Source organism: Hypanus sabinus, chromosome 8 (genome assembly GCF_030144855.1).
Source record: "Hypanus sabinus isolate sHypSab1 chromosome 8, sHypSab1.hap1, whole genome shotgun sequence".
Taxonomy (NCBI): domain Eukaryota; kingdom Metazoa; phylum Chordata; class Chondrichthyes; order Myliobatiformes; family Dasyatidae; genus Hypanus; species Hypanus sabinus.
In genome coordinates, this window is record NC_082713.1 from 172694379 (window position 1) to 172721015 (window position 26637).

General features: G+C 43.8%; 1 protein-coding gene across 4 annotated transcripts in view; it reads left to right on the plus strand.

Moving 5' to 3' along the window:
• The window catches only part of polr3b (polymerase (RNA) III (DNA directed) polypeptide B), a 152465-nt gene extending 127817 nt beyond the window's left edge, over positions 1-24648 (plus strand). For all 4 annotated transcript variants that reach the window (XM_059978574.1, XM_059978575.1, XM_059978577.1 and 1 more), the window contains 5 exons: positions 6661-6764; positions 8426-8592; positions 12041-12154; positions 18757-18930; positions 24081-24648. In XM_059978574.1, the coding sequence (XP_059834557.1) occupies positions 6661-6764; positions 8426-8592; positions 12041-12154; positions 18757-18930; positions 24081-24210 (689 nt within the window). In that variant the 3' untranslated portion in view covers positions 24211-24648. The remainder of the gene's footprint in view (positions 1-6660; positions 6765-8425; positions 8593-12040; positions 12155-18756; positions 18931-24080) is intronic.
• Positions 24649-26637: the final 1989 nt, after the last annotated feature.

Sequence of the window (26637 nt, forward strand, 5' to 3'; positions counted from 1 at the left end):
TCTATTATAATTGTCCTGACTTGCCTTGAATGCTTTTTGTCTTCATTTTGGTTTGGTCTGTTGCAAGTCTACCATACTATTGGACCTTACAGAGAAAAGGAGTAATTATTCTTATGAATTCATTGAAAACAGGTGATCCTCCAGTTTTCTACATTGACAAATTGGGTGGGTTGGTAAGGTAATATATATTGCACCCGAGGAAAGTTAGCATAGTAATTACAAAAGGGATGAATACTTCTTCCGCCTCAAAATTTTGATTTTTAATTTTTAGTAACAGGTTTTGTAATTTTTCTTTTGATTTTACATAATGCACAATGTTTTGTGGATTAACTCAAAAAAATTCTACTTCAATATCTCCTGAATTTAAAAAATGAGATAATAAAACGTAAAAATAGTTGTGAGGTCTGAATACAGTATGTCCACTTTCTGATTTTGTATCTTGTAACTTGGTAAATTGCAAACAAGAGAAAATCTGCCCATGCTGAAAATCAAAATAATATACACACAATGCTGAGACTCTTCATCAGTCCTGAAGAAGGGTCTCGCCCCCAAAACATTCCCGCTGAGTTCCTCCAGCATTTTGTGTGTATAACTTGCTAAGTTGGTTTGTATTGTCACATGTACAGAGGTAGAGCGACAAGCTTGTCAGGAAACTGCTCATACAGATCATTGCACTGAAAGGAAACAGCAGAATCCAGAATAAAGTGTTAACAGTTTCAGAGAAAGTACAGTATAGATTAATAATAGATGCTGTAGCCATGACATGATAGTTTGTGACATCATGAGTTTACCTAATCGTACTCGGCAACCATTCAACAGTCTTAAACTGCAAAAGTGGATCTGTCCTTGAGCATGATGGTATGTGCCTTCAGGCTTTTAATATCTTCAAGTTAGAGAAAGCACCATCTCCCTGGTGCTGCATTAATCTCTGCAGTATCTTGACAGTGAAAACACCTATGTGAGACTATCATTTATTGATTACATACAGCTCCACCTACAATACTATAATTCCAAGCAAACTCTGGATTGTAGAACTCAGCACCTCCCTCTGCAACTGGATCCTTGACTTCCTGCAATCATTAAAGACAGGCAGGAATCCCTCCAACACAATTATTCTAAACATTGGTACTGCACAAGCTGCGTCTTTAGCCCACTACTCAGTTCCCTCCCTGCACATTCATGATTGGCTAGATTCTGCTCTAAATCCATCTTCAAGCTGTCTACTCAAGATTTTTTTGTGTCGGTTGAGATTTATCAACTTTGATGGGGTGTTAAGGGGTGCAGAGCAAAGCTGGGTGGTTGAAGTTAAGACGAGGTCAATCTGGTTGAAGAAAGCAGTATCTCACAGCTAACTGGCCTTCTCCTGCCCCATTGGAAAGGGAGAATGAAATACACTCAGTGTCCACTTTATTATGTGCCTCCTGTACTTGATAAAGTGGCTACTGAGTGTATGTTTGTGGTCTTCTGCTGCTCTAGCTCATCCACTTCAGGGTTCGTGTTGTGCATTCAGAGATGCTGTTCCGCACGCTACTGTTGTAATGCGTGGTTATCTGAGTTACTGTCACCTTCCTGTCAGCTTGAACCAGCCTAGCCATTTTCTTCTGACCTCTGTCATATAACCCACATCCCACCCACAGAATAGCCACTTACTGGGTGTTTTTTTTTTGTTTTTCACACCAGTCTCTGTAAACTCTAGAGATTGTTGTGCATGAAAACCCCAGAAAATTGGGAGTTTCTGAGATACTCAAACATCCCATCTGACACCAACAATCAGTGCACAGTCAAAGTCACTTAGATCATATTTCTTCACCATTCTGATGCTTGGTATGAACGACAACTGAACATCTTGACCATACCTACATGCTTTTATGAATTGAGTTGCTCCCACCTTATTGGCTGCATTAACAAGCAGGTGTACTGGTGTACCTAATAAAGTGGCCACTGAGTGCACAATATCCACTGTTATTGTAAAACCCAGGTGCAGTTTAGAACCTGGTCTGCCACCACTCTAGTTTCCAAAGTAACTACACTGGGTGCTTTTCCAAATCCAGTCACCATGTCCGAATCATACCATTAATAGGCAGTTTAGTGTGGTTTTGTCCACCTCTGAAGTGAGAGAAGGATGTAGTTTGGTTACTGCAGCTCACCCTGCTTTTAAACACAGTTCGTTTATCAATTAAAAACTGCCAGCAATTACATGGACAGACAACCCATTTGCAAAAGATAACACTCCATGCAAATACAAAAGAAAAAAACTAAATAATAATCATAATAAATACATAAGCAATAACTATCGAGAAAAAAGATGAAAGGTCCTTCAAATTGAATCCATAGATTATGGAATCAATTCAGTGTTGGAATGAGTGAAGTTATCCCCTCTCGTTCCAGAGCCTGATGGTTGAGCGGTACTAACTGTTCCTGAACTTGGTGGTTTGGGTCCTGAGACTCCTGTACCTCATTCCCAATGGCAGAAAAGAAGGCATGGCCTGGATAGCAATGGTGCTGAATGATGAATTCTGCTTTTCTGCAACAGCCCTCTGTGTAGATGCGTTCAGTGGTGGGAAGAGCTCTAACCATGATTGTCTGGGCTGTATCTAATACTTTTTGTAGGATTTTCTATTCAAGGGCTTTGGTGTTTCCTTAGCAGTCAATATACTCTCCACAACATATCTGTAGAAGTTTGTCAAAGTTTAGATGACATGTTGAATCTTCACAAACTTGCAAGGAAGTAGTGGCACTGCCTTTGTTACTTCATAATGGCACTTGTGTGCTGGACCCAGGACAGATCCTGGGTCCAGAATCGAGGAATTGCTGCCCCCCTCCGCCTCTGATCCCCTGATGAGCACTGGATCATGAACCTCCAGTTTCCTCCTGCTGAGGTCAATAATTACTCCTTGGTCTTGCTGACATTGAGTAAGAGGTTGTTGTGGCTACACTCAGCCAGATTTTCAATCTCCCTCCTATTTACTGATACGTCACCACCTTTGATTCAGCCAGTGACAGTGCTGTCATCAGCAAACTTAAATATGGCATTGGAGTTGGGCTTAGCCTCACAGTCATAAATATAAAGCGAGTAGAGCAGGGGACTAAGCACACAGCCCCCTTCTGTGTAAAGAAACCCCCCTCTGACATACCCACTATACTCTCCTACAATCTCCCTTAAAGTTATGCCCCCCTGTATTAGCCATTTTAGCCCCAGAACATAGTCTCTGGCTATCCATTCAACACTGAAATAAGTTATCTTGAATTGTTTTATTCTGGATAGATCCCTCAGTTTAAAATTAAACTTTTGAAATTAGTACATGTGCACAATGGAGTATAAAGCTATTGGAAAAGTTCACTCATTGTGGTCATTTTGTAAAAAGAAGTCTCTTGAATATTTGTTCATTCTGCTTAAGCCACGAAATGCGAAAGGCAGAGAGCCTTGCAAAATGTCCCGCAGTGTATGTTTTCAGATACAAGACCTGAACTGGTAACCTTCTGACCTCCTAATTAAGTATGCAAAACAGTTGCATTACCATTTTATGGCCCATAATTGCCTCCCGCAAACAAATCCAGGAGTGAAGCAGTGAATGCAAACTGTTATTGCAAAGGGGCCCTTAACCCGTTTTCCCATTTGCAGCACCTCAAGACTGTACTAATTGTTTAATAATAGCAGCTCCTGGGAGTATTTTTAATCTTTCTAATATATTAATTAGCATTCACTCTCTTTAACAAATGCTGTTGCATGTAGTGGCAAAATACAACTGGTCTTGAACAAAATTATCCACGAGAAGCAAGGTGGTTTAAAGTGAACTCTGAATTTAATCTACACTGTGATTCAAACTGTAAACCTGGCCCCAGCCCCATTCTCAGCTTCTTTTTGTGTGAGTGTGGTAAGGTTTGAGTAAATTGTACCTACATTTCTCTGAGTTATATGCCCCCTTCTCATTGTTACCATCAGAGAGGAGGAACCTGAAGACCCATTCTCAAAATTTCAGGAAAAGCTTTGTCTCCTCCACTATCAGACTTCTGAATGAGCATGAACACACGTACATTACCTCAGTAATTTTTCCCTCTCTTTTTGCATTACTTATTTAATTTAATTTTATATGTATAGAAATATACTTCTGGTAATTTATAGTTTTTATTATTGCTATGTACTGCTGCCACAAAACAACAAACTTCACGACATATGGCAGTGATATTAAACCTGATTCTGATTCAGAAAGCTGTGATCTGATTTAGCAGTATTACTAGGTTTGTTTTAATGCAGGCCATGTGTACAGTCCACAGAAGCAATATATAAATGTGCAATTAAATGTGAAGAAAATGTTAGTAAAAGGCCTTGGATATGGTTAGCCCTGTCAGCACTTTCACTGGATGACAATTGGTTAATTATTTACTCTAGTCCACCAGTCTCTTCATTTAATGAAACCCACAGCTGTGTTGGATCTGTGGGACCCATTGTTATTCAGCTCACCAAAGGCTATGAGCTGCCTCTGACGGAGTACCCCTGGTTCTTTCTCTTCTCCGGCCTTTTTGTGTCAATTTCATGCATCTTTTATCATTCCCTTTCACACAAAACAAACAACACACTGTCCCTCTGTGGCCCAGGCAGTCTGCACTTTCCACACTCTCCTGCTCGTTTACCGTTTTGATTATTAAATCATATCACAAGTCTGGCTGAGGTTTTCCTAAAAGATAATTATTCACCTGTTGCAGCAAAATTCAAAGTTTGCAAACTCTTCAATCTTGTCTGTAATCCGTTAAGCAGCCCCCAATCCTGTGCATAAGGACTTACATGCATGTTAGAGTTAAGGTTATTTAAAGCAGAGGTTGGAAAGTTCTTGATTAATCAGGGCATCAAAGATTACAGGGAGAGGGCAGGAAAATGGGGTTGAGAGGGTTAATAAATCAGCCATGATGGAATGGGCCAAATGGCCTAATTCTGCTCCTGTATGAGAGAGGATACTTCCTATACTAGGGGAGTTTAGGACCAGAGGGCACCGCCTCAGAATAGGAGTATATCCGTTTAGGACAGAGATGAGGAGAAATTTCTTTATCCAGAAGGAAGTGAATCTGTGGAATTCATTGTCACTGGCAGTTGTGGAGAATATGTCATTGTGTATACTTAAGGTGGAGCTTGATAAGTTCTTGATTAGTGAGGGTGTCAGAGATTACGGGGAGAAGGCAGGTGGATGGGACTGACAGGATTAATAAATCAGTCATGATTGAATGGTGGAGCAGACTCAATGGGCTGAATGGCCTAATTCTGCTCTTATGTCTTATGGTCGGAGGTTAGTGGGACATTATGCCTTCCTGCCACACTGCAGGCTTGACCTGTGATTGAACCATTACACTCTTCCCTGCACAAGACTTGCCGGTAACCTGACTGAGGATTCCCCCTGTGCCCTTGCTTCAAGCTGCACAGCAGTCTGGTAAAGATTGTGTTTCCTCAGATTTTGCGAAGTTGTGTAACCTTTATTCTGGAAGCTTCTGTTCTGTATTTCTCAGGCTAGTTCTCAGGATTTGCTACTAATGGCCAAACTGACACTGACTGGTCCACCCTGATTTTCCTGACACTGTTAGTTTATTAATTGGGAGCTTGAGGTGTCACCTGCTGTGATTACCAACTACAGATTCTGGTATTAGTTTATTATTCAGGATCAGGTTTAATATCACTGACTTATGTCATGATACTTGTTGTTTTGCAACAGCAGTACAGTGCAATACATAAAAGATACTGTAAATTACAATAATATTAAATAATAATTAAATAAGTTATGCAAAAATAGTGAGGTAGTGTTCGTAAGTTTCTATATTATCCATTCAGTTATTTGATGGTACAGTAAAGGGAAGAAGCTGTTCCTAAAACACTGAATGTGTGTCTTCTGGCTCCTGTACCACTCCCCTGGGGTAGCAATGAGATTAGAGTTTGTCCTGGGAGCCCAGGACAGATTCTGGTGTCAGCTTAAAAATAACCTGGATATCTTACCAATTCTTATCGATGCACCATAGGAAGCATCCTGTCTGGATGCATCACCGAAACTAGCCTCCCTCCATGGATGCCCTTCACTGCCTCTGTAAAGCTGCCAACGTAATCAAAGACCTCACCCACCTTGGACATTCTCTCTTCTCCCCCTCCCCCATCAGGTAGATGATACAAAAACCTGAATATATACCACCAGACTCAAAGACACCCACCCTGCTGTTAACAGACGCTCGAAGAACATGTTGTTCGATAAATTGGAGTCTTGGCTTCACAATCTACCTTGTTATGATCTTGCACTTTATCATTACTACACTGCACTTTTTCAGTCGCTTTTATACTGAATTGTTGTTATTTTACTTTGTTCTACCTCAGTTCACTGTATAATGGTCTGATCTGTATGAACAGCATGTGAGACAAGCTTTTCAGTATATATCAGTACATGTAGCCATAATCACATCAATGGTCCATCATTAAGGGCCCTCACCACCTAGGTCATCAGTCCTTTGGCACATTAATCTGTGAGCAACTGACTCTACATTATGAAGCAAGAATATGCTAATACCTACTGTGGGTTTATAAATATTTTGATGAATATTGGTGACCTTTCAAAATTGTGATGCATGTTGAATTTGCAAGTAATTACACGATTACTAGAACAGTTTTTCAAAACATCTCCCTCTCTGTAGGTGTCTGTGGCTTAATTGTACCTCAGGAAGACATGCCATTCTGTGACAGTGGAATCTGCCCTGATATCATCATGAACCCTCATGGTTACCCCTCGCGAATGACAGTGAGTCTGGACTGGCCTTTTCTTTGGCGCGGTGATTTACTGCAGACGGACACAATCTTAGTGATCCAACTCAGGAGAATGCAGGGGGCGGGGAACAGAGTATTTCTGTAGCACTGCCTAGCAATGAGAACGTCAGGCAAATCTTACTTAAGAAAAAAAAGTTTGCATTGAAAGAGCACAGAAAAAATAAACTAACAAGCATGTTGCTGGGATTTGAGTTATAAGGAAAGGTTGAATAAGTTAAGACTTTATTCCCAGGAGTGTGGGAGAAGAGGGGTATTTTATAGAGGTATACAAAATTCTGAGGGATATTGATCGGGTAGATGCAAGGAAATTGGGTGATATAGAACTAGAGGTCATAGATTAAGGGTGAAAGGGGAACTTCACTCAGAAGGTGGTGAGAGTGTGAAGCAAGCTGGATGTGGGTTCATTTGCAACGTTTATGTGAAGTTAAGATTAGGCTGTCAATGGGAGGGGTATGGAGGACTATGGTCCAGGTTTGGCTTGATGGGACTAAGCACAACAGTACAACATGGACTAGACCAGTTGAAGGGCCTGTTCTATGCTGTAGTGCTCTACGACTCTGTGACCAAACCAATGAAGATCCACTAATTATAAAGATAGGTCTAGATCAGCTGAGATCTGGGGATATCCTACAGCATGGGTGCTGAAGTTGTTTTCCGAGCCTTGAAAGGTGGATAAGCAAGTTAAGTTAACCCGGTAATTCTGTCCCTGATGTGGTGCTGGGTTTCAAAGACAACCTGGAATGTGCAATATTCTGGCCTTGCCAGTAAGCTCCCATCTCAGATCAGTCAGAGTCAGTTCAAGTTGGATTCATTAGTGAGCACAAATTTTCCATCCATACTCCTGTTTATTTCTGGGGGAAACTTTCACTTAGGAGTATTGTGAGAGGTTTGGACCCCTCATCTAAGAAAAGAAGTCAGAGACAGTCCAGAGGAGATTCATGAGAATGATCCCAGGATTGAAAGGATTGATGTATGGGAAATGTTTGATGGCCCTAGGCCTATACGCACAGGAGTTTAGAAAAATGAGGGAGGATCTCATAGGGGGACCTATGGAATATTGAAAGGCATTGAGAGAGTGGATGTTTCCTATAGCGGGGGAGCCCAAGACCAGAGGGCACAGCCTCTGAATAGAAGGACATCCATTTAGAACAGAGATGAGGAGAAATTTCTTTAGCCAGAGGTGGTGAATCTGTGGAATTCATTGCTGCAGACAGCTGCAGATACTAAGTATACTTAAAGTGGAAGTTGATTGGTTCTCAATTAGTAAAGGTATCAAAGGTTACAGGGAGAAGACAGGAGAAGAGGATTGAGAGGAATAATAAATCAGCCATGATGAAATGCTGGAGCAGACTCGATGGGCCAAATGGCCTAATTCTGCTCCTTTGTCTTTTTGTCTCCATGTTTGCTCAAGTACAGCAGCTAACTCCTGAATAGGGTAGCTGTGCTCAAGCAGTAGAAATGGGCCTGGTCTCAGGGTAAGCAGTAACTCCAGAGAGAACTGGCTCTAGGAGTACAGTACTTAGCAGGTTACTGGCCTGTTGTTGGACGGTTGTGAAAACACAGGTGAAAACTCGGGTAGCAGTTACAGATGCACACGGTTTGTTGGTTTGACCTGATGTCTGCTTACACCCACAGGTCGGGAAGTTGATTGAGTTGCTGGCAGGCAAAGCCGGCGTCCTTGATGGCAGGTTCCATTATGGTACTGCTTTCGGAGGGAGCAAAGTGAAGGATGTGTGTGAGGATCTGATTCATTACGGCTACAACTATCTGGGCAAGGATTATGTCACCTCCGGAATCACTGGGTATGACAGATGTGGGGTTTAATCAATGGATGGGGTACACACGAAAGCCTTCAAGGGCTATGGGGAGTCTGATACCAAAAGTTATGTGGAAGTGCTGAACAAGCTCGATGGACAGAATAGACTCCTGCTTTCTGTGTTGCTTTCCCTCAAGCTGTGATGATTAAGTGGTGATTGAAAGGGTTGTTCAGAATTGTGCAGTGTTTGATCTGAGTGCATGAGTATTATCACACTGCCAGCTGTCAGTCAGGCACTAACTAGTGGGAAGGATGAAGTGTGGCACAGAGGGGGCACACTGTATTGTCGACAGTGAATCCTGAATCAACTAGGGTAGGAATAGGAAAAGGGGTGAATTCCCTTAGTGAGAAGGAAAATTAATTATATTTAAAGCAGAGGTTGAAAGGCTCTTGATTAGTCAGGGCATCAAAGGTTGTGGGGAGAAGAATGGAGTTGAGAGGGATAATAAATCAGCCATGATGGGACAGTGGAGTAAACTCGTCAGCTGAATGGCCTAACTCTGCTTCTGTGTCTTACGGTCTTAAACAAATGGGAAGCACAAATGGGATGTGACAGCAGAGAACCCCGATCACCCAGAATAGACTGGGCTAGGAATAGGAAAAGGGAGTCAGTTAGATTACCAGACTAGAGGTCCAGAACCCTGAATTCAAATGGGGTTCCATGGTAGCGTAGTGGATAAAACAATGCCTTTACAGTTCAGGGCGTCAGAGTGTGGATGTCAATTCTGACATCCTCTGTATGAAAAAAAAAAAAAAAAAAAAAAAAGAATGTTTGTACGTTCATCCATGTGCACGTGGGTTTTCTCCCAGAGTCCAAAACATACCAATTAGTAGGTTAATTGGCTGTTGTAAATTGTCCTGTGATTAGGCGAGGATTAGATGGGTGGATTGGTGGGCAGCTCGGCTCAGTGGGCCAGAAGGGCCTGTCTTGTGTTGTAGCTCTAAATAATTTTTTAAAAATATTTCTGAGGTGCATTTAGGATACCTCAGAGAGGAGGTCCCATATGGTATTCTGGTCCAGAGGGTGAGTCCATGTGGGATCTGGGGAGAGCTGGCCAAGTGGGTACAAAATTGGCTTGTTGGTAGGAGTCAGATTGTGATAATGGAGGAACTGGTGCTGGATCCACCACTGATTGTTATCTGTATTGATGACTTGGTTGAGAGTGTAGGTGGCGTGATTAGTAAGTGTGCCAATGATACTAAAATAGATGGTATCACAGACAGTGAAGAACAGCATCTATTTCAGCTGGGTACATGAGTCAAGAAGTACCAGACAACCTTTATAAGACACTAGTCAGGCCACACTTGGAGTGTTGTCAACAGTTTTGGGCCCCTTATCCCAGAAAGAATGTGTTGTTATTGGAGAGAGTCGAGAAGAGGTTCACAAGAATTATTCTGGGAATGAAGGGATTAACGTAGGAGCTTTTGGCAGCTTTGGCCTGTACTCACTGGAATTTAGAAGAATGTGTGGGGATCTCATTGAAACCTACCGAATGTTGAAAGGACTAGAAAGGGTGGATGTGGAGAGAATGTTTCCTATGGTGGGGGAGGGGCATCAGAACTAAAGGGCATAGCCTCAAATTTGAGGGGTGACCTTTTAGCACAGAAGTGAAGAATTTTTTTAGCCAGAGAGCAGTAAATTTGTGGAATGCTATGCCACAGACTGTAATGGCGGAAGTTCATCATTTCCCAATCAGTCAAGGCGTCAAAGGAAATGGTGGAGAAGGCAGGGGTATGAGGTTGAGTGGGACCTGGGATCAGCCATGATGGAATGGCGGAACAGACTTATGGACTGAATGCCCTAATTCTGCTCCTATGTCTTACTTAACTTGGCCGTGTGTGAAGTGATGCACTTTACGAAGTTGAACAGGGCAGAATTTACACAGTGGAAAGCAGGGCCCCGGGGAGTGCTGCAGGACAGAGAGACCCAGGAGTACAAGAACATAGTTCCTTGAGCAGGTGAAGAATGCACACTAAATGGTTGCTTCCATCAGACAGGATGTATAGATCATTGGTGAGACCACACCTGGAATAATGTGAGCAGTTCTGGTCACCACACAGTTGAAAGGATGTGAATAGAAAGATGCAGAAAAGACGCATGAGGATGTGACCAGGACTGGAGGGCTTGAATTATAGGGAGATAGAATCAGGTTTATTATCACTGACATGTATCATGACATTTGTTGTTTTGTGACAGCAGTACTGTGCAATACATAAAATATACTATAAATTATAATCAGAAATATTGTAAATAAGTAGTGTAAAAAGAGTGAAAATACTGAGGTAGTGTTCATGGGTTCATCGTCCTTTCAGAAATCTGATGGCAAAAAGAAAGAAACTGTTCCTAAAGCATTGAGTGTGTGTCTTCAGGCTCCTGTACCTCCTCCTTAATGGTAGCGATGAGAAGACAATAGACAATAGACAATAGGTGTAGAAGTAGACCATTCGGCCCCTCGAGTCTGCACCGCCATTCTGAGATCATGGCTGATCATTCACTATCAATACCCAGTCCCTGCCTTGTCCCCATATCCCTTGATTCCCCTATCCATCAGATATCTATCCAGCTCCTTCTTGAAAGCATCCAGAGAATTGGCCTCCACCGTCTTCCGAGGCAGTGCATTCCACACCTCCACAACTCTCTGGGAGAAGAAGCTCTTCCTCAACTCTGTTTTAAATAACTGACCTCTTATTCTCAATCCATGCCCTCTGGTACTGGACTCTCCCAACATCTGGAACATATTTCCTGCCTCAATCCTATCAAATCCTTTAATTATCTTAAACGTTTCAATCAGATCCCCTCTCAATCTCCTCAATTCCAGCGTGTACAAGCCCAATCTCTCCAATCTCTCTGCGTAAGACAGCCCTGCCATCCCAGGAATCAACCTAGTGAATCTACGCTGCACTCCCTCAATTGCCAGAATGTCCTTCCTTAAACCTGGAGACCAAAACTGTACACAATATTCCAGGTGTGGTCTCACCAGGGCCCTGTACAAATGCAAAAGAACATCCTTGCTCTTGTATTCAATTCCCCTTGTAACAAAGGCCAACATTCCATTTGCCCTCTTCACTGCCTGTTGCACTTGCTCATTCACCTTCATTGACTGGTGAACTCCTAGGTCTCTTTGCATTTCTCCCTTACCTAACTCAACACCGTTCAGACAATACTCTGCCCTCTTGTTCCAGCTTCCAAAGTGGATAACTTCCAGGGCATGTCCTGGGTGATGGTGCTCCTGAATGATGGATACCGTCTTTTGAAGATGTCCTCATTGCTGGGGAAGCTGTTGCCTGTGATGGAGCTGATAGACCAAACCTCCTCAAACTTCAAATGACACACAGCTGGTGGCATGCCTTTAAAGAAAGTTATTGAACTTCCCACTCTTTTCCCTCACAGAGGCAGATGAGCACACTCACACTTGGTCTATTTTCCCTTGCAGAGAGCCTTTGGAAGCGTACATCTACTTTGGTCCTGTGTATTACCAGAAGTTGAAGCACATGGTCCTCGACAAGATGCACGCTCGAGCCCGAGGTCCTCGGGCTGTTCTCACCCGGTGAGTCATTACCACTCTGGTTACTTTTACTTCATTCACTGTTACGATAATTATGTTTTCCTATGATGATTCCTCCTCTCCCTCTCCCACTCTCTCTCTTCCTCTTCTTACTCTCTTCCTCCCTTTCTCCCTCCATCTCTCTCCTCCCTCTCCCTCCCTTCCCCTCCGTCCTTCCCCCTTCTCTCTCCCTCACAACCCCCCCCCCCCAATCAACATTGGAGCTTCTGATGATGTTTCTGTGGCTCTGAGTTGTTAGGAGAAGGACTTGACAGCCCCATGCCTAACCCTCCTCCTTTCACAGCTGGTATTTTGCTATGATTCTGAGGCGTCCGTTTGATCGGATGCTGGTTGGATTATTTGATTGTGTAAGGTGAGAATTGTGGAAGCGCAGGACTCGGACTTATGTTGATAGTGGATTGTCTGTGTTAGTGTGAGGTGGGCTGTACAGCCCTTCACTGGATGTCAAATCTTTCACACAGCTTCATTTTGTTACCTCTGTAATCTCAGAATTTAACCAGAACTAACAAACTACAATGTGATGTGAAATGGGCTGTACTGAATCCCGGTGAAGGATATCGGACCAAAATGTCAACTGCCTCTTTCCGTCCATTGATGCTGCCTGAGCTGCTGAGTTCCTCCAGCCTGTTCAAACATTAGTGAGATATACCTTGACTGATCTGTCCCACATTTATCTGCCATTGGTATATGGAAGCACAGAATGTTGCAATCCCAATCCAGTGCTGAGCTTGAAAGGGTCATGGAATATTAGATTTTATGAGACAATGTATAGAGTATGAAAGTAGGAAAGGTTTGATCCCGTGAGACCAGATATGGGATTCTGTGTGACCATTCGGTCTCTGTATTGAAGGAGGGGTGGAGTTACATGAAGGCTATTGCAGGCTCCCAGCACTGATTCCTGGGGAAAAGGGTAAGGTCGAGCAGTCACGGAGCACAGGAACAGGCCCTTTGGCCCATCTGGTCCATGCAAACCAAGATTCCATCTAAGCCAGTGTGATTTATCTGTTTATCACCCTACCTTTCCTGTGCATGTACCTGTACAGTTATCTGTCCCCATATCCCTCTACCTTTCCTGTTCAGGTATCTGTTCCCATCACCTCCCTTAGGTGCTCCTTCCCCCCCCCCCCCCAGCCTTCTGCCCTGTCCTATCAGATTCCTCTTTCTCCAGCCCTGTATCCCTTTCACCAGTCAACTTCCCTACTCTTTACTTCACCCCTCACCCAACTCCTTGTTTCACCCATCACCTTGTGCTTCTTCTAATCCTCACCCCACTTTCTTACTCTGACTCCTCATCTTTTACTCCAGTCCCGCCAAAGAGCCTCAGCCCAAAGCATTGACTGTACCCATCTCCATAGATGCTGCCTGGTCAGCTGAGTTCCTCCAGCATTTTGTGTGTGTTGCAGAAATGTTTAGATGGGCAGATGAATGTGCAGAAAATGGAAGGATAAGGACATTGTGTAAGGCAGAGGGATTGGTTTAGTTGGCCACTTGCTTACTAATTTGATTGGAATAGTATAACATTGTGGGCTGAAGCACTTACTGCTGTACTGTACTAGTCTATGTTCTATGTTCCTGCCCAAGTGTCTTTTAAATATTCTTAATGTAACAATAACCATAGCCATTTCCTCAGGTTTATGAAAGAAACATAGAAAACCTACAACACCATACAGGCCCTTCAGCCTACAATGCTGTGTCAAACATGTACTTACTTTAGAAATTACCTAGGGTTACCCATAGCCCTCTATTTTTCTAAGTTCCATGTACCTATCCAGGAGTCTCTTGAAAGACCCTATCATATCTGCCTCCACCACTGCTCCCAGCAGCCCATTCCATGCACTCACCACTCTCTGAGTAAAAAACTTACCCCTGACATCTCCTCTGTACCTACTCCCCAGCACCTTAAACCTGTGTCCTCTTGTGTTATCAATTTCACTCCTGGGAAAAAGCCTCTGACTATCCACAAGATCAGTGTCTTTCATCACCTTATACACCTCTATCAGGTCACATCTCATCCTCTGCCGTTGCTCCAAGGAGAAAAGGCTGAGTTCACTCAACCTATTCTCATAAGGCATGCTCCCCAATCCAGGCAACATCCTTGTAAATCTCCTCTGCACCCTTTCTATGGCTTCCACATCCTTCCTGTAACCATAATGTACTGGTTAGGCACAGGATTACATTCAGCCAGAGACTCATCCCACCGAGATGCAACACTGAGCGTCATAGGAAGTCATTCCTGCCTGTGGTCATCAAACTTTACAACTCCTCCCTCGGAGTGTCAGACATCCTGTGCCAATAGGCTGGTCCTGGACTTATTTCCACTTGGCACGATTAACTTATTATTATTTAATTACTTATGGTTTTATATTGCTATATTTCTACACTGTTCTTGGTTGGTGCGGCTGTAACGAAACCCAATTTCCCTCGGGATCAATAAAGTATGTCTGTCTGACTGTCTGTCTGACTGTAGTGAGGTAACCAGAACTGAGCACAGTACTCCAAGTGGGGTCTGACCAGGATCCTATATAGCTGTAATTATCACTGACGTTGTTGTGAAATTCATTGTTTTACAGCAGTGGTACATTGCAATATATTAAAGATTACTACGATCTATAATAAATGAATAAGTAATCCAAGTGAGGCAGCTCGTACCATATATCAACCTCCCTTTGGCTGAAAAAGTTGCCCCTCAGGTTCCAACTGTAACTCTTCCTCTTGCTTTAAACCTGTGCCCTCTGGTTCTTGATCCCACATCCCTAAGGAAAAGACTGTGCATTCACCTTTCCTGTGCCACTCGTGGTTTTATACACCTCTATAAGGTCGCCACTCGGTCTCATGCACTCCAGGAAATAAAGTTCCAACCTGCCCAGCCTCTCTTAAGTGTTGAGGAATGAAAGGTGATCTTAATGAGACACAAGATTCTGAGAACAGATGGGTGGGTGCTGAAAAGCTGGTGCAGAGGGAAAGGGGGAGAAGAGGGGGGTGGTAGTGATAGGGGACTTAATAGTCATAGGAACAGTCAGGAGGTTCTGTGGCCATGAACAGGGCACCCGGATGGTGTGTTGCCTCCCAGGTGCCAGGGTCAGGGACATCTTGGATCACGTACATAACATTTTGGAGGGGGAAGGAGAGCAGCCAGATGTCTTGGTATATGTTGGTACCAATGACATAGGAAGGAAAAGCAGAGGTCCTGAAGAGAGAATTTAGAGAGTTAGGCAGAAATCTGAAAAGCAGGACCTCTAGGGTAGTAATTTCTGGATTGCTACTTAGGCCATGTGCCAATGAGGCTAGAAACAGGGTGATTTGGCAGATAAATGTGTGACTAAGAAGCTGGTGCAGGGGTCAGGGCTTCAGGTTCTTAGATCATTAGGATCTCTTCTGGGGGAGGTACGATCTGCACAAAAGTGACATATTGCACCTGAATGCAAGGGAAAATTAAAATATGCAGCCACTGGGAAATCACGCTTTTTCTGGCGGACGGAATGTAGGTGCTCAGCAACGTGTCACACCGGGAGCACCAGACACAGTATATGACCCCAACAGACTCACAGCTGAGTGTTGCTTCACCTGGAAGGACTGTTTGGAGCCCTGAATAGTTGTGAGGTGGGGGGGTGTATATAGGGGCAGGTGAAGCACTTGTTCTTATCTTTGCTGTGTTGTCTTGCTGCATGACCCACTTTCTCTTGAGTTTCAGTTCACGGATAGATACCCCAACATTTTCCTATAGAATTTACTGGTATAATTCAGAATTCATACTTGCACCAATGATAACAAGCCGTCCTGGCCCCGAGCCAGCAAAACAGGCCCAAGCCATGACACTGCCACTAACTACCATGTTTCACAGATGGGATAAGGTTCTTCTGCTGGAATGCAATGTTTGCTTTTTGCCAAACATAATGCTTCTCATTTAAGCCAAGTTCCATTTTGGACTCATCCATCCACAGAATATTGTTCCAATAGCCTTCTGGTTTATCCATGTCTCTGAGGCCAATATGAGAACATCCTTCTGGCCCAGATGGGGTACTAAAGACCTCTGCTCATCAGCTGGTTCTTTATCCACTCACTTCAGCAGTCTGACGTACCCACCTGCTTCAAGCAGGCTTCAATTATACCAATGTCTAAGAAGAACATGGTAACCAGTCTCAATGACTATTGTCCAGTAGCACTTACATCCACAGTGATGAAGTGTTATGAGAGATTGGTGATGAAATATATCAACTGCTGCCTGAGAAGCAACTTGGATCTATTCCAATTTGCCTACCAGTGTAAATGGTCTATGGCAAATCCATTTCATTGGCTCTTCACTAAATTCTGGAATATCTGAACAGCAAAGATGCATACATCAGGATGCTCTTTATCGATTATAGCTCAGCATTTAATACTATCATCCCCTCAAAACTAATCAATGACCTCAAGACCTTGGCCTCAATACTTCCTTGTGCAGTTGGATCCTCTAATTCCTCACTTGCAGACCTCCAGACATTTTGGATCGGCAACAACATCTCAAAAGGTTCAAAGGTTAATTTATTATCAAAGTATACAACTTGAAATTCGTCTTCTGTGGGTAGCTATGAAACCAAGGAAGAAAAGAAAGGCAGCAGGATCATCAACCCCCAAAAAATCCCCCCCACCGCACAAATAAAACAAAAACGGAACAGGTACATTAACCCCCAAACCACGTCCCAGACAAAAGACCAAACAGAAACGGAACAGGCACCTTAACCATCAAATCCCTCCTCCTGCACAAAATGGAACAGGCACATCAATCCCCAAATCCCCCTCCCACACAAAAAAAGAAGAAAGAGTGGCCGAAAAGCATATAATATATAAAAAACCTATATGACTGAACAAAGTCTATCATGCAAGTCCATGTCCAAAACGCAGAAAGGCTGGGCAACATTTACCGGGCCCAGCAACTGACCCTTCCCTCTCAATAGCAGAGCCATCAAAATGATGGGCAGCTGGCACTCACCACGCTCCATGCTTCAGTCCTCCTCCTTTTAATCAGCAAAATGGAGTCAAGCAACTGCTTGCACCCCATCTCTCAGTGTTTATGCTCGCTGTCTCTGACTCTGGGAATCTACTTGGAGTCTGCAGATCACTGAAACACCGAAACTATCTCCAAGCTTCTACGTTCAGCTCCATGTTTCAATCTCCTTCTTCACTTTAATCAGCAACCCACCATGAAGTTCCTGCACGCTATCCAAACAATTTCCAAGCAGCAAATCATAGGCTCCAGCAGTTCCAGAATCACATCCAAGATGGAAAATAAATGTAAAAGACATAAATGAAGTGAAATATATAGTTCCATGATTTATCCAGGAGATGTCGAGCAAAGGAGCATTGTTACAAGGCACCATCTTGCCTATCTTGATTTCCTTCACAATCTCCATCAGCACAGATGCATCACAGGACTGTGTGCTTAGCCCCTGCTCTACTCACTTTATACTTATGACTGTGTGGCTAAGCACAGCTCCAATGCCTTTTTCAAGTTTGCCAGTGACACCACTGTCATGGGCGAAATCAAAGGTGATGACAAATCACATATAGGAAGGAGACTGAAAATCTGGCTGAGTGATGCCACAACAACCTCTTACTCAACATCAGTAAGACCAAGGAGCTGATTATTGACTTCAGGAGAATGAAATCAGGGGCCCGTGAGCCGGTCCTCATTGGGGGATCAGAGGTGGAGAGGGTCAGTAGCTTTAAGTTCCTCAGTGTTATCATTTTCAAAGGCTTGCCCTGGGCCCAGAACGTAAGTGCAGTTACGAAGAAAGCACAACAGTGCCTCTACTTCCTTATTAACTTTGCGAAGGTTCGGCCTGACATCTAAAATTTTGACACACTTCTATGTATGTGAGATGGAGAGTATGTTGACTGGCTGTGTCCTAGCCTGGTATGGAAACACCAATGTCCTTGAACCACGGGAGAAAGGGAAGGAGGAGAGGCACCAAGAGGGAGGTGATAGGCAGGTGAGGAGAAGCTGTAAGAGGGGGTCTAGAGTGAGGAAATGAAGAAGGGGGGGAGAGGAAGAAATTGCCAGAAGTTGGAGAAATCAATATTCATGCTATCAGGTGTTGCTCCTCCAACTTGAGAGTGGCCTCATCATGGCACTCCCTCCCAACCTCCTCTCCCCACCCACCTGGCTTCACTTAATACCTTCTTGCTTACCTCCTTTCTCCCACCTTCCTGTTCCTTCTCAGTCCTGAAGAAGGGTCTCGGCCTGAAACGTTGACTGTTTATTCATTTCCATAGATGCTGCCTGACCTGCTGAGTTCCTCCGGCTTTTTGTGTGTGTTGCTCTGGATTTCCAGCATCTGCAAAATCTCTTGTGGCTGTGGAATACTGCAGCCCAGTGTGTCTGTGCTTCTCACTTGTACATGTTTCAGTTACTCGATAAGAGTGGGAGGCATGGGATTGGTCAATGCACACTAATCAAGCCAGGTTTAATCATTTTCCTCTGTTGCTGGGATCATACAGGGTGATGCTGGAGCTGATAAATGGGTTACAATTTTCATAATTCAATACTGTGCAAGTTGAATCCACGTTTAGAGCTGAGCCTGACAATGTGTGAACCTTCCCGGCAGGCAGCCGACAGAAGGACGCTCTCGTGATGGAGGTTTGCGTCTAGGTGAGATGGAGCGGGATTGTCTGATCGGCTATGGTGCCAGCATGATGCTGCTGGAAAGGTTAATGATCTCCAGTGACGCATTTGAAGTGGACGTCTGTGGACTATGTGGACTGCTGGGGTATTCGGGTTGGTGAGTATATGGGCTTCTATTCTCTGCCATTGATGTAGTGCTGAGAGTATGTCTGATGCTCAGTTGTGTCTCAGTTGGCAACTCCCCCACCTCTGTCAAAGGTTGAACACGAATTTAGGACCAGTACCTTCTCCCTTGCAGATGTAGCAGACTCCTTGGCTTTATTTTGAAGATTAAGGTCTTCAACCTGCTCATGGACTGTTTGTCCCACTCCCAGCAAGAAGGAGGCTACATTACATCCATGCCAGGACTACTAGACTCAAAAACAGTTACTTTCCCCAAGATCCAATAACCCACCCCTCCACACTCCCAACCATCACTACTTTATCATTTCCTGACAGAGTCTGCTTATGTACACACACTTTATGGACATACAATCAATCAATGTATATAAGCTATATTGTGTATTTGTATTTATTTTGTTATTGTGTTCTTTAAGTTTATTGTGATTTTTAGTGCTGCATCAGATCCGAAGTAATAATTTCAATCTTCTTTACACATAGGTAGGAAAAACAAGGAGATCCTGAAGAGAGATTTTAGGGAGCTCTGTAGAAAGCTGAAAAACAGGACCTCCAGGGTTGCAATCTCTGGATTGCTGCCTGAACCCAAGGAGGCCAACATCCTTGCAGGCAGGTTTGCTAGAGCTGTTGGGGAGGGCTTAAAGAAATTTGGCAGGGGGGTATAGACCAGAGTAATAGAGCAGTTGTACAGTTGGTATACAAGCAGTGACAGTGTCTAATGAGACTGTGAGGAAGGACAGGCAGGTGATAGGGCAAAGTTGCAGTCAGTGGGATGAATTGCTGTGTAAGCAGGGTGACAAAATTGTAAAGGGTGTTGGATATAGGACTGAAGGTGTTACATTTGAATGCACGCAGTATACAAAATAAAGTAGGTGAACGTGTAGCAGTTAGAGATTGGTATGTATAATGTTGTGAGTATCACAGAGTCGTGGCAGAAATAAGACTATAGTTGAGAGCTTAACATTCAAGGATACACATTGTATCAAAAGGACAGGCAGGTAGGCAGAGAAGTTGCAGCTCTGTTGGTAAAAATGAAATCAAATCCTTAGACAGAGATGATATGGGATCAGAAGATGTAGAATCCTTGTGGGTAGAGTTAAGAAACTGCAAGGGTAAGAAGACATGATGGGAGTTATAGCAGACCTCAGGACAGTAGCCAGGATGTGGTCTACAAATTACAATGGGAGATCGAAAAGACTTGTCAGCAGGGCAATGTTACTGTAGTCATGGAGGATTCCAATATGCAATAGATTGGGAAAATCAGGTTGGTGCTGGATCCCAAGAGAGAGAATTTGTAGAATGCCTATAAGATGGCTTTTTAGAGAAGTTGTGGTTGAGCCCACTAGAGGATCAGCTAACACACGCAAAATGCTGGAGGAACTCAGCAGGCCGGGCAGCATCTATGGAAAAAAAGTACAGTCACCATTTCAGGCCAAAGCCCTTTGGTAGGGCAGGTTTTGGCCCAAGATGGCAACTGTACTTTTTTCCATAGGTGCTACCTGGCCTCCTCCAGCATTTTGTGTGTGTTGCTCATGTAATTTTCACTTCAGCTAGTGGCTAAGTATAGGGGGTGATAGCCCCCGGCCCAGCCAAACTTAAGAAATCTTGTTTGGGTGGATGCTGCGTGATGTGTCCCCTGTTACAAATCAGTACAAAATAACAAACAGTACACAAGATTGAGCTTTATAATACTTAATTCGACTATATAGTTAGTAAAGAAACAAAAGAAGAAAAAGGGCCCATTCTCATGAAACAGACTGTTCGTCCACCATCAACCTCCTCCAATCATCGCTGACCTTTAGACCCTCACTCCAAGTCCACTCCATCCAGTGGTCTACCAACTCTCTCCACTCACGTCTTCTCTCTTCATCTCTCCCCGGCAAAGGACAGTGAAAATCTCTCTTCCAGCTCACAAAGAAGAACAACAGCATTCCTAACCCCATTATCTCTAGTCAGAACCCAAATGTTGCTGCTATGAGAAACCACTACATTGTCAGTGAAACCTTACAGCATGTGACACTCGGATTTCCAGCATCTGCAGATTTCGTAGGGGATCAGTTATTCTGGATTGGGTGTTGTGTAATGAATTGGATCTGATTAGTGTAAGTATAAGATGTACAGTACTCTGCAAAAGTCAAAAGAATTCTGTAAAGCCAAGATGCTTTCAAAAATAATTAAATGAAAAGTTTCTAAATATCAAAAAGAACTATAAGCACCCATAAACGGTAAAAGAAAACTAAATCAAATCAATAGTTGGTGCGATTGCCCTTTGCCTGTAAAACTGCATCAATTCTCTTGGGTAGATTGCCATGCAGTTTGATAGGAAAATCGCCTGGTTAGTTGTTCCAAGCATCTTGGAGAACTTCCCACTGTTCTTCTGCGTATTTGGCTGTCTCACTTCCTTCTGTCTCTCCAGACCGCCTTGAGATCAGGGCTCTGTGGGGGGCCATACAATTCTGTTCCAGAACTCCTTGTTTGTTTTTTCATTGAAGATAGTTCTGTATGCCCTTGGCCATGTGTTTGGGGTCATTGCCCTGCTGCAGAGTGAAGTTGGAACTGATCAGACACCTCCCTGATGGTATTGTGTGATGGATGAGAATCTGCTTGTATTTCTCAGCATTGAGGATTCCATTAACTCTGATCAAATCACCAACTCCATTTGCAGAAATGCAGCCCTAAACCTGCAGGGAACCTTGCAGTGCTTCACTGTTGGCTGCAGACATTCGTCCATGTAGCACTCTCCAGCTCTTCTACAAAAAAACTGCCTCCTGTTTGAGCCAAAAGTTTCAAATGTTGACTCATCAGTCTAGAGTGCTACCATTGTTCAACACCTCCGTCCTTGTGTTTTTGTGCATAGGTGAGTCTCTTGGCTTTGTTTCCACCTTGGAGGAATGGCTTTTTGGCAGCAACTCTTCCATGAGGATCACTCTAACAAGATGCCTGTAGTGTAGAGGGGTGTACTTGGGTTCCAGTTGTTTCTGTGAGTACAGAGCAGACAGCAGTGCTGGACTTCAGAGTCAGAAGGAATATTAGTTTGATGTATCTCTCATGTGCTGCACTCCATGACCAACCACTGCATTTCTTGGCCTGTTTGTCTGTGCTTCTTCAGAAGAACTTGGACAGCACATCCTGAAATTCTTGTCTGCCCTGAAATTTCATCTTTATCAAAGGATGACCACCTTGTGTCTTGTTGCTCTGCTCACTCTTGCCATGGTGTAAGAATTGATCATTTGGGATTAAACTGTTTCATCTCTGCCACACCCTCACCTTTTAGTTTGGTTGTCCTATACCCAGTTTGATCCCTTCTCCACCCATTTCTGTTTCAGTTAATCAGTTTAGTTCATTCAACTCATTATGTCATTGATCATTTGCACCTGTTTGTTATTTTTGCTTAATCTTGTACTAACGAAGTAATCAAGTCCTTATTTGAAAAGAGGTCTGTTACATAATATTACTTTCTTTAATGAAATAGAAAAATTTCTCTAACATTTATCTTTTTGGAAAATGGAAATCAGAAGTTTGCTCTTTTCTACAGACACACTAATCCTGAAGCTAAAAAATAAACATCTGAAAACAAAATGTATATTAAAAATCTAGGGTGCCTAAGATTTTTGCAGAGTACTATATGTTAGCAGATTTGATAAAACAGGGGTTAGGAGTTTGAGGTTTTGGACAATTGAAAACAGTCTGTGAGTGAGAAAAGTTATTTTAGACGAGGGCTCATGGGGTATGGAGGGCTGTCAGAGGTTACAGCGGGATATTGATAGGATGCAAAACTGGGCTGAGAAGTGGCAGATGGAGTTCAACCCAGATAAGTGTGAGGTGGTTCATTTTGGTAGGTCAAATGTGATGGCAGAATATAGTATTAATGACAAGATTCTTTGCAGTGTGGAGGATTAGAGGGATCTTGGGGTCCGAGTCCATAGGAAGCTCAAAGCAGCTGCGCAGGTTGACTCTGCGGTTAAGAAGGCATACAGTGAATTGGCCTTCATCAATTGTGGGATTGAAATTGGGAGCCGAGAGGTAATGTTGCTGCTATATAGGATGCTAGTCAGACCCCACTTGGAGTATTGTGCTCAGTTCTGGTCGCCTCACTACAGGAAGGATGTGGAAGCCATAGAAAGGGTGCAGAGGAGATTTACAAGGATGGTGCCTGGATTAGGGAGCATGCCTTATGAGAATAGGTTGAGTGAACTCGGCCTTTTCTCCTTGGAGCGAAGGAGAATAAGAGGTGACCTGATAGAGGTGTATAAGATGATGAGAGGCATTGATCGTGTGGGTAGTCAGAGGCTTTTTCCCAGGGCTGAAATGGTTGCCACAAGAGGGCACAGGTTTACGGTGCTGGGGAGTAGGTACAGAGGAGGTGTCAGGGGTAAGTTTTTTACTCAGAGTAGTGAGTGCATGGAATAGGCTGCCAGCAATGGTGATGGAGGCGGATACGATAGGGTCTTTTAAGAGACTTTTGGATAGGTACATTGAGCTTAGAAAAATAGAGGGCTATAGGTAAGCCTAGTCATTTCTAGGGTAGGGACATGTTTGGTATAGCATTGTGGGCCGAAGGGCCTGTATTGTGCTGCAGGTTTTCTATGTTTCTATGAACACATAAGACCTTCAGATATAGGAGCAGAATTAGGCCATTTTGGCCCATCGGGTCTGTTCTGCCATTTCTTCGTGGCTGATCCAATTTTTCTCTCAGCCCCAATCTCCTGCCTTCTCCCCATATTTCTTCATGCCCTGACCAATCAAGAATCTATCAGCCTTTGCCTTAAATACTTGCACTCTACAGCCCCTTGGACCCCTCTGTTAGTGAGAGGGGTTCATCACATAGAAGGTTGGGAATGTGAGGATGTGGAGCTGGAGTCAGACAGAATTCATTGATGGGCCGTGAGGACAGAAGGCTTTCTCCATATGGAGCTGATGGGCTGAGTGAGCTGTACCATTTCTGACCAGCAGCAGAGAGGAGTGGAGTTAACAATATTGGGTAGCATGGGGGGTGGGGGGAGGCAAGAGAGAGACAGGAGAGAGATGGAGGAGGTTTGGTCTGTTTGGCAGGGGATGGTCCTAAGGAGGAGTAGACGGGGATGATGAGGGGTCGCAATCCTGTGACTGAAGAGTGCTTTGTCCTTCTAGGTGTCATTATTGCAAATCTTCCTGTCACGTCTCGTCTCTGCGAATTCCATACGCCTGTAAGCTGCTGTTCCAAGAGCTTCAATCCATGAACATTGTTCCCAGGCTGAAGCTGGCCAGGTATAACGAGTGAGGCACGGTGGAGGATCTGTGCACGAGGACTCTCTCCCGAGGCTGCAGTCGTGAGAGTGAATCGTCAGCCCGACTGATTTATGCTCCCTCTCCAACACAGCATGACGAAGGAGTGAATCGTTTGCTGGTGATTGATGGGCTGATACAATGCCCCCCGCGCTGATTCGATCTGCCTTCATAAAGATCTGGCAAGCTCGCTAGTGTCGAGCAAGCAAAGTTTATACAAGAAGCTGTGTTTGTTCTTCGATATTAGTTTTGCTGTTAAACAAGGAAGGCAAAGCAGCTCACATCATTGAGATGTTAGTCTGCAGCTGGGAGCACTTGCTGGCCCTGGCCGATTCACACAAAAAGCGGGCTATTTAATTTAATTTTTGTATTGATGGCATTGAGTGTGGTGAGATATCTTTTGTTCTGTGTGCCATGAATATTTCAATTAAAAGACATTTTTTAAACAAATATCTTTGAATTGAGTAAAATTTCTTCTTCTCCTTAAGCCCATCATCCCCACCGGGGCATAGGCTACCAACATCAGCTCACCAGAGTCCTCTGTCCTGGGCCAGACTTCCCAGGTGTAGCCTTCCTCTCCCTGGAATGGGGTGTTTGGAGCGTCTGCTGGCATTTCTGTAGCTCTGGGTTTTTAGGGGATGGAGCTGCCAGCTTCATGCACAACCCTCCTTTCGTAGCCAGGCTTCAGACTGTCCATGGCGGAGTTGAGAAAAATTTCAGCTGGGAGGAAACCCAAGGAGAACGTGCAAACTCCACATAGACAGCACCGTAGGTCAATACTAAACCCAGGTCTCTGGAAAAGTGATGGGCCACACTAGCTGGGTGCTGCTTTGACCAGGGTACTTAGATTACCTGATGCTCTGCAGTGGTAAGGTATGGCTGCCTGCAAAGGACATGAGTCACTCAGCACAGAATCTGGCCCTTCAGCCCACAATGCAGTGCAGACCTTTTACATACTCCAAGATCAAGCTAACCCTTCCCTCCTACTTAACCCTCCATATTTCTATCTAAATCTATATTTCTGCCTGACTAAGAGTTTCTTAAATGTCCCAAATATATCTGCTTCTACCACCACCTGTGGCAATGCATTTCACATACCCACCACTCTTTGTATAAAACCTACTTCCGGCATTCTCCCTGTACTTTCCTCCAATCACCTTAAAATAATGCCCCTTCGTATTAGCCATTTGTGTTCTGGGAATAAAGCATTGGCTGTCCACTCAGTCTATTTCTCTTATCATCCTGTACATCTTCATCAGATCACCTCTCACCCTCCTCCACTCCAAAGAGAAAAGTCCTACCTGGCTCAATCTATCCTCATAAGACATACTCTCTAATCTAGACAGCACATCCTAGTAAATCTCTGCATCCTCTCTAAAGCTTCCACATCTTTCCTATGATAAGGTGACTAGAACAGAATACAATACTCCCCAAGTGTGTCTAACCAGAGTTTTATAGAACTGCAACATTACCTTGTGGCTCTTGAACTGAATCCCTCGGCTGATGAAGGCCCACACATCATATGCCTTCTTAACCACCTATCAACTTGTGAGGGAAAATGAGGGATTGATGAACATGGACCCAAAGATATTTCTGTTCCTACACACTGCTAGGAATCCTGCCATTAACCATAACAGAGGCAAATCAGCTGGATTGAGTGCACCATGACAGGCTGTGCTAAACCTGATGTCACAAAATGCTTGTTATACAAGGGCAGGAGCTACTAGAGGAAATGGCAGAGACAACCAACAAGATAAAGAGAACCACAAACCTCATGGGGAAGGTGAGGAGGAGGCAGTTACCAACACTGAGGGACAGGGAAGGGTGCAGGAGGTAGGTACCAACACTGAGGGACAGGGAAGGGTGCAGGAGGTAGGTACCACCACTGAGGGACAGGGGAGGGTGCAAACTGCAGAAGTTGAAATGAGGAGCTACAGAAACAGAGCATGGAAGGAAGTTTACAAAGTAAACTTATTCTCACAAGTACATAAGACCATAACACAGGAGCAGAATTGGCCCATCTGACCCATCGAGTCTGCATTGCCATTCGATCATGGCTGATCCTTTTTTCTATCTCCTCAACTCCAGTCCCAGGCCTTCTCCCCGTATCTTTTGATGCAATGTCCAATCAAGAACCTATCAATCTCTGCCTTAAATACAGTACACCCAATGATCTGGCCTCCACAGCTGCATATGGCCACAAATTCACCACTGTTTGGCTAAAGAAATTTCTCTGCATCTCTGTTTTGAAAGGGTGCCCCTCTATCCTTTTTTTTGTAATTTTTTTATTGAAGTTCATCATCAAACAAACACTTCCATAAGATGTATTTCAGACATTGTACATATATATCATATAGTCATATATGTCACAAATCTCAAAGTATTTATCTGAGGTATACACTTACAGAAAAGAATGGAAAGA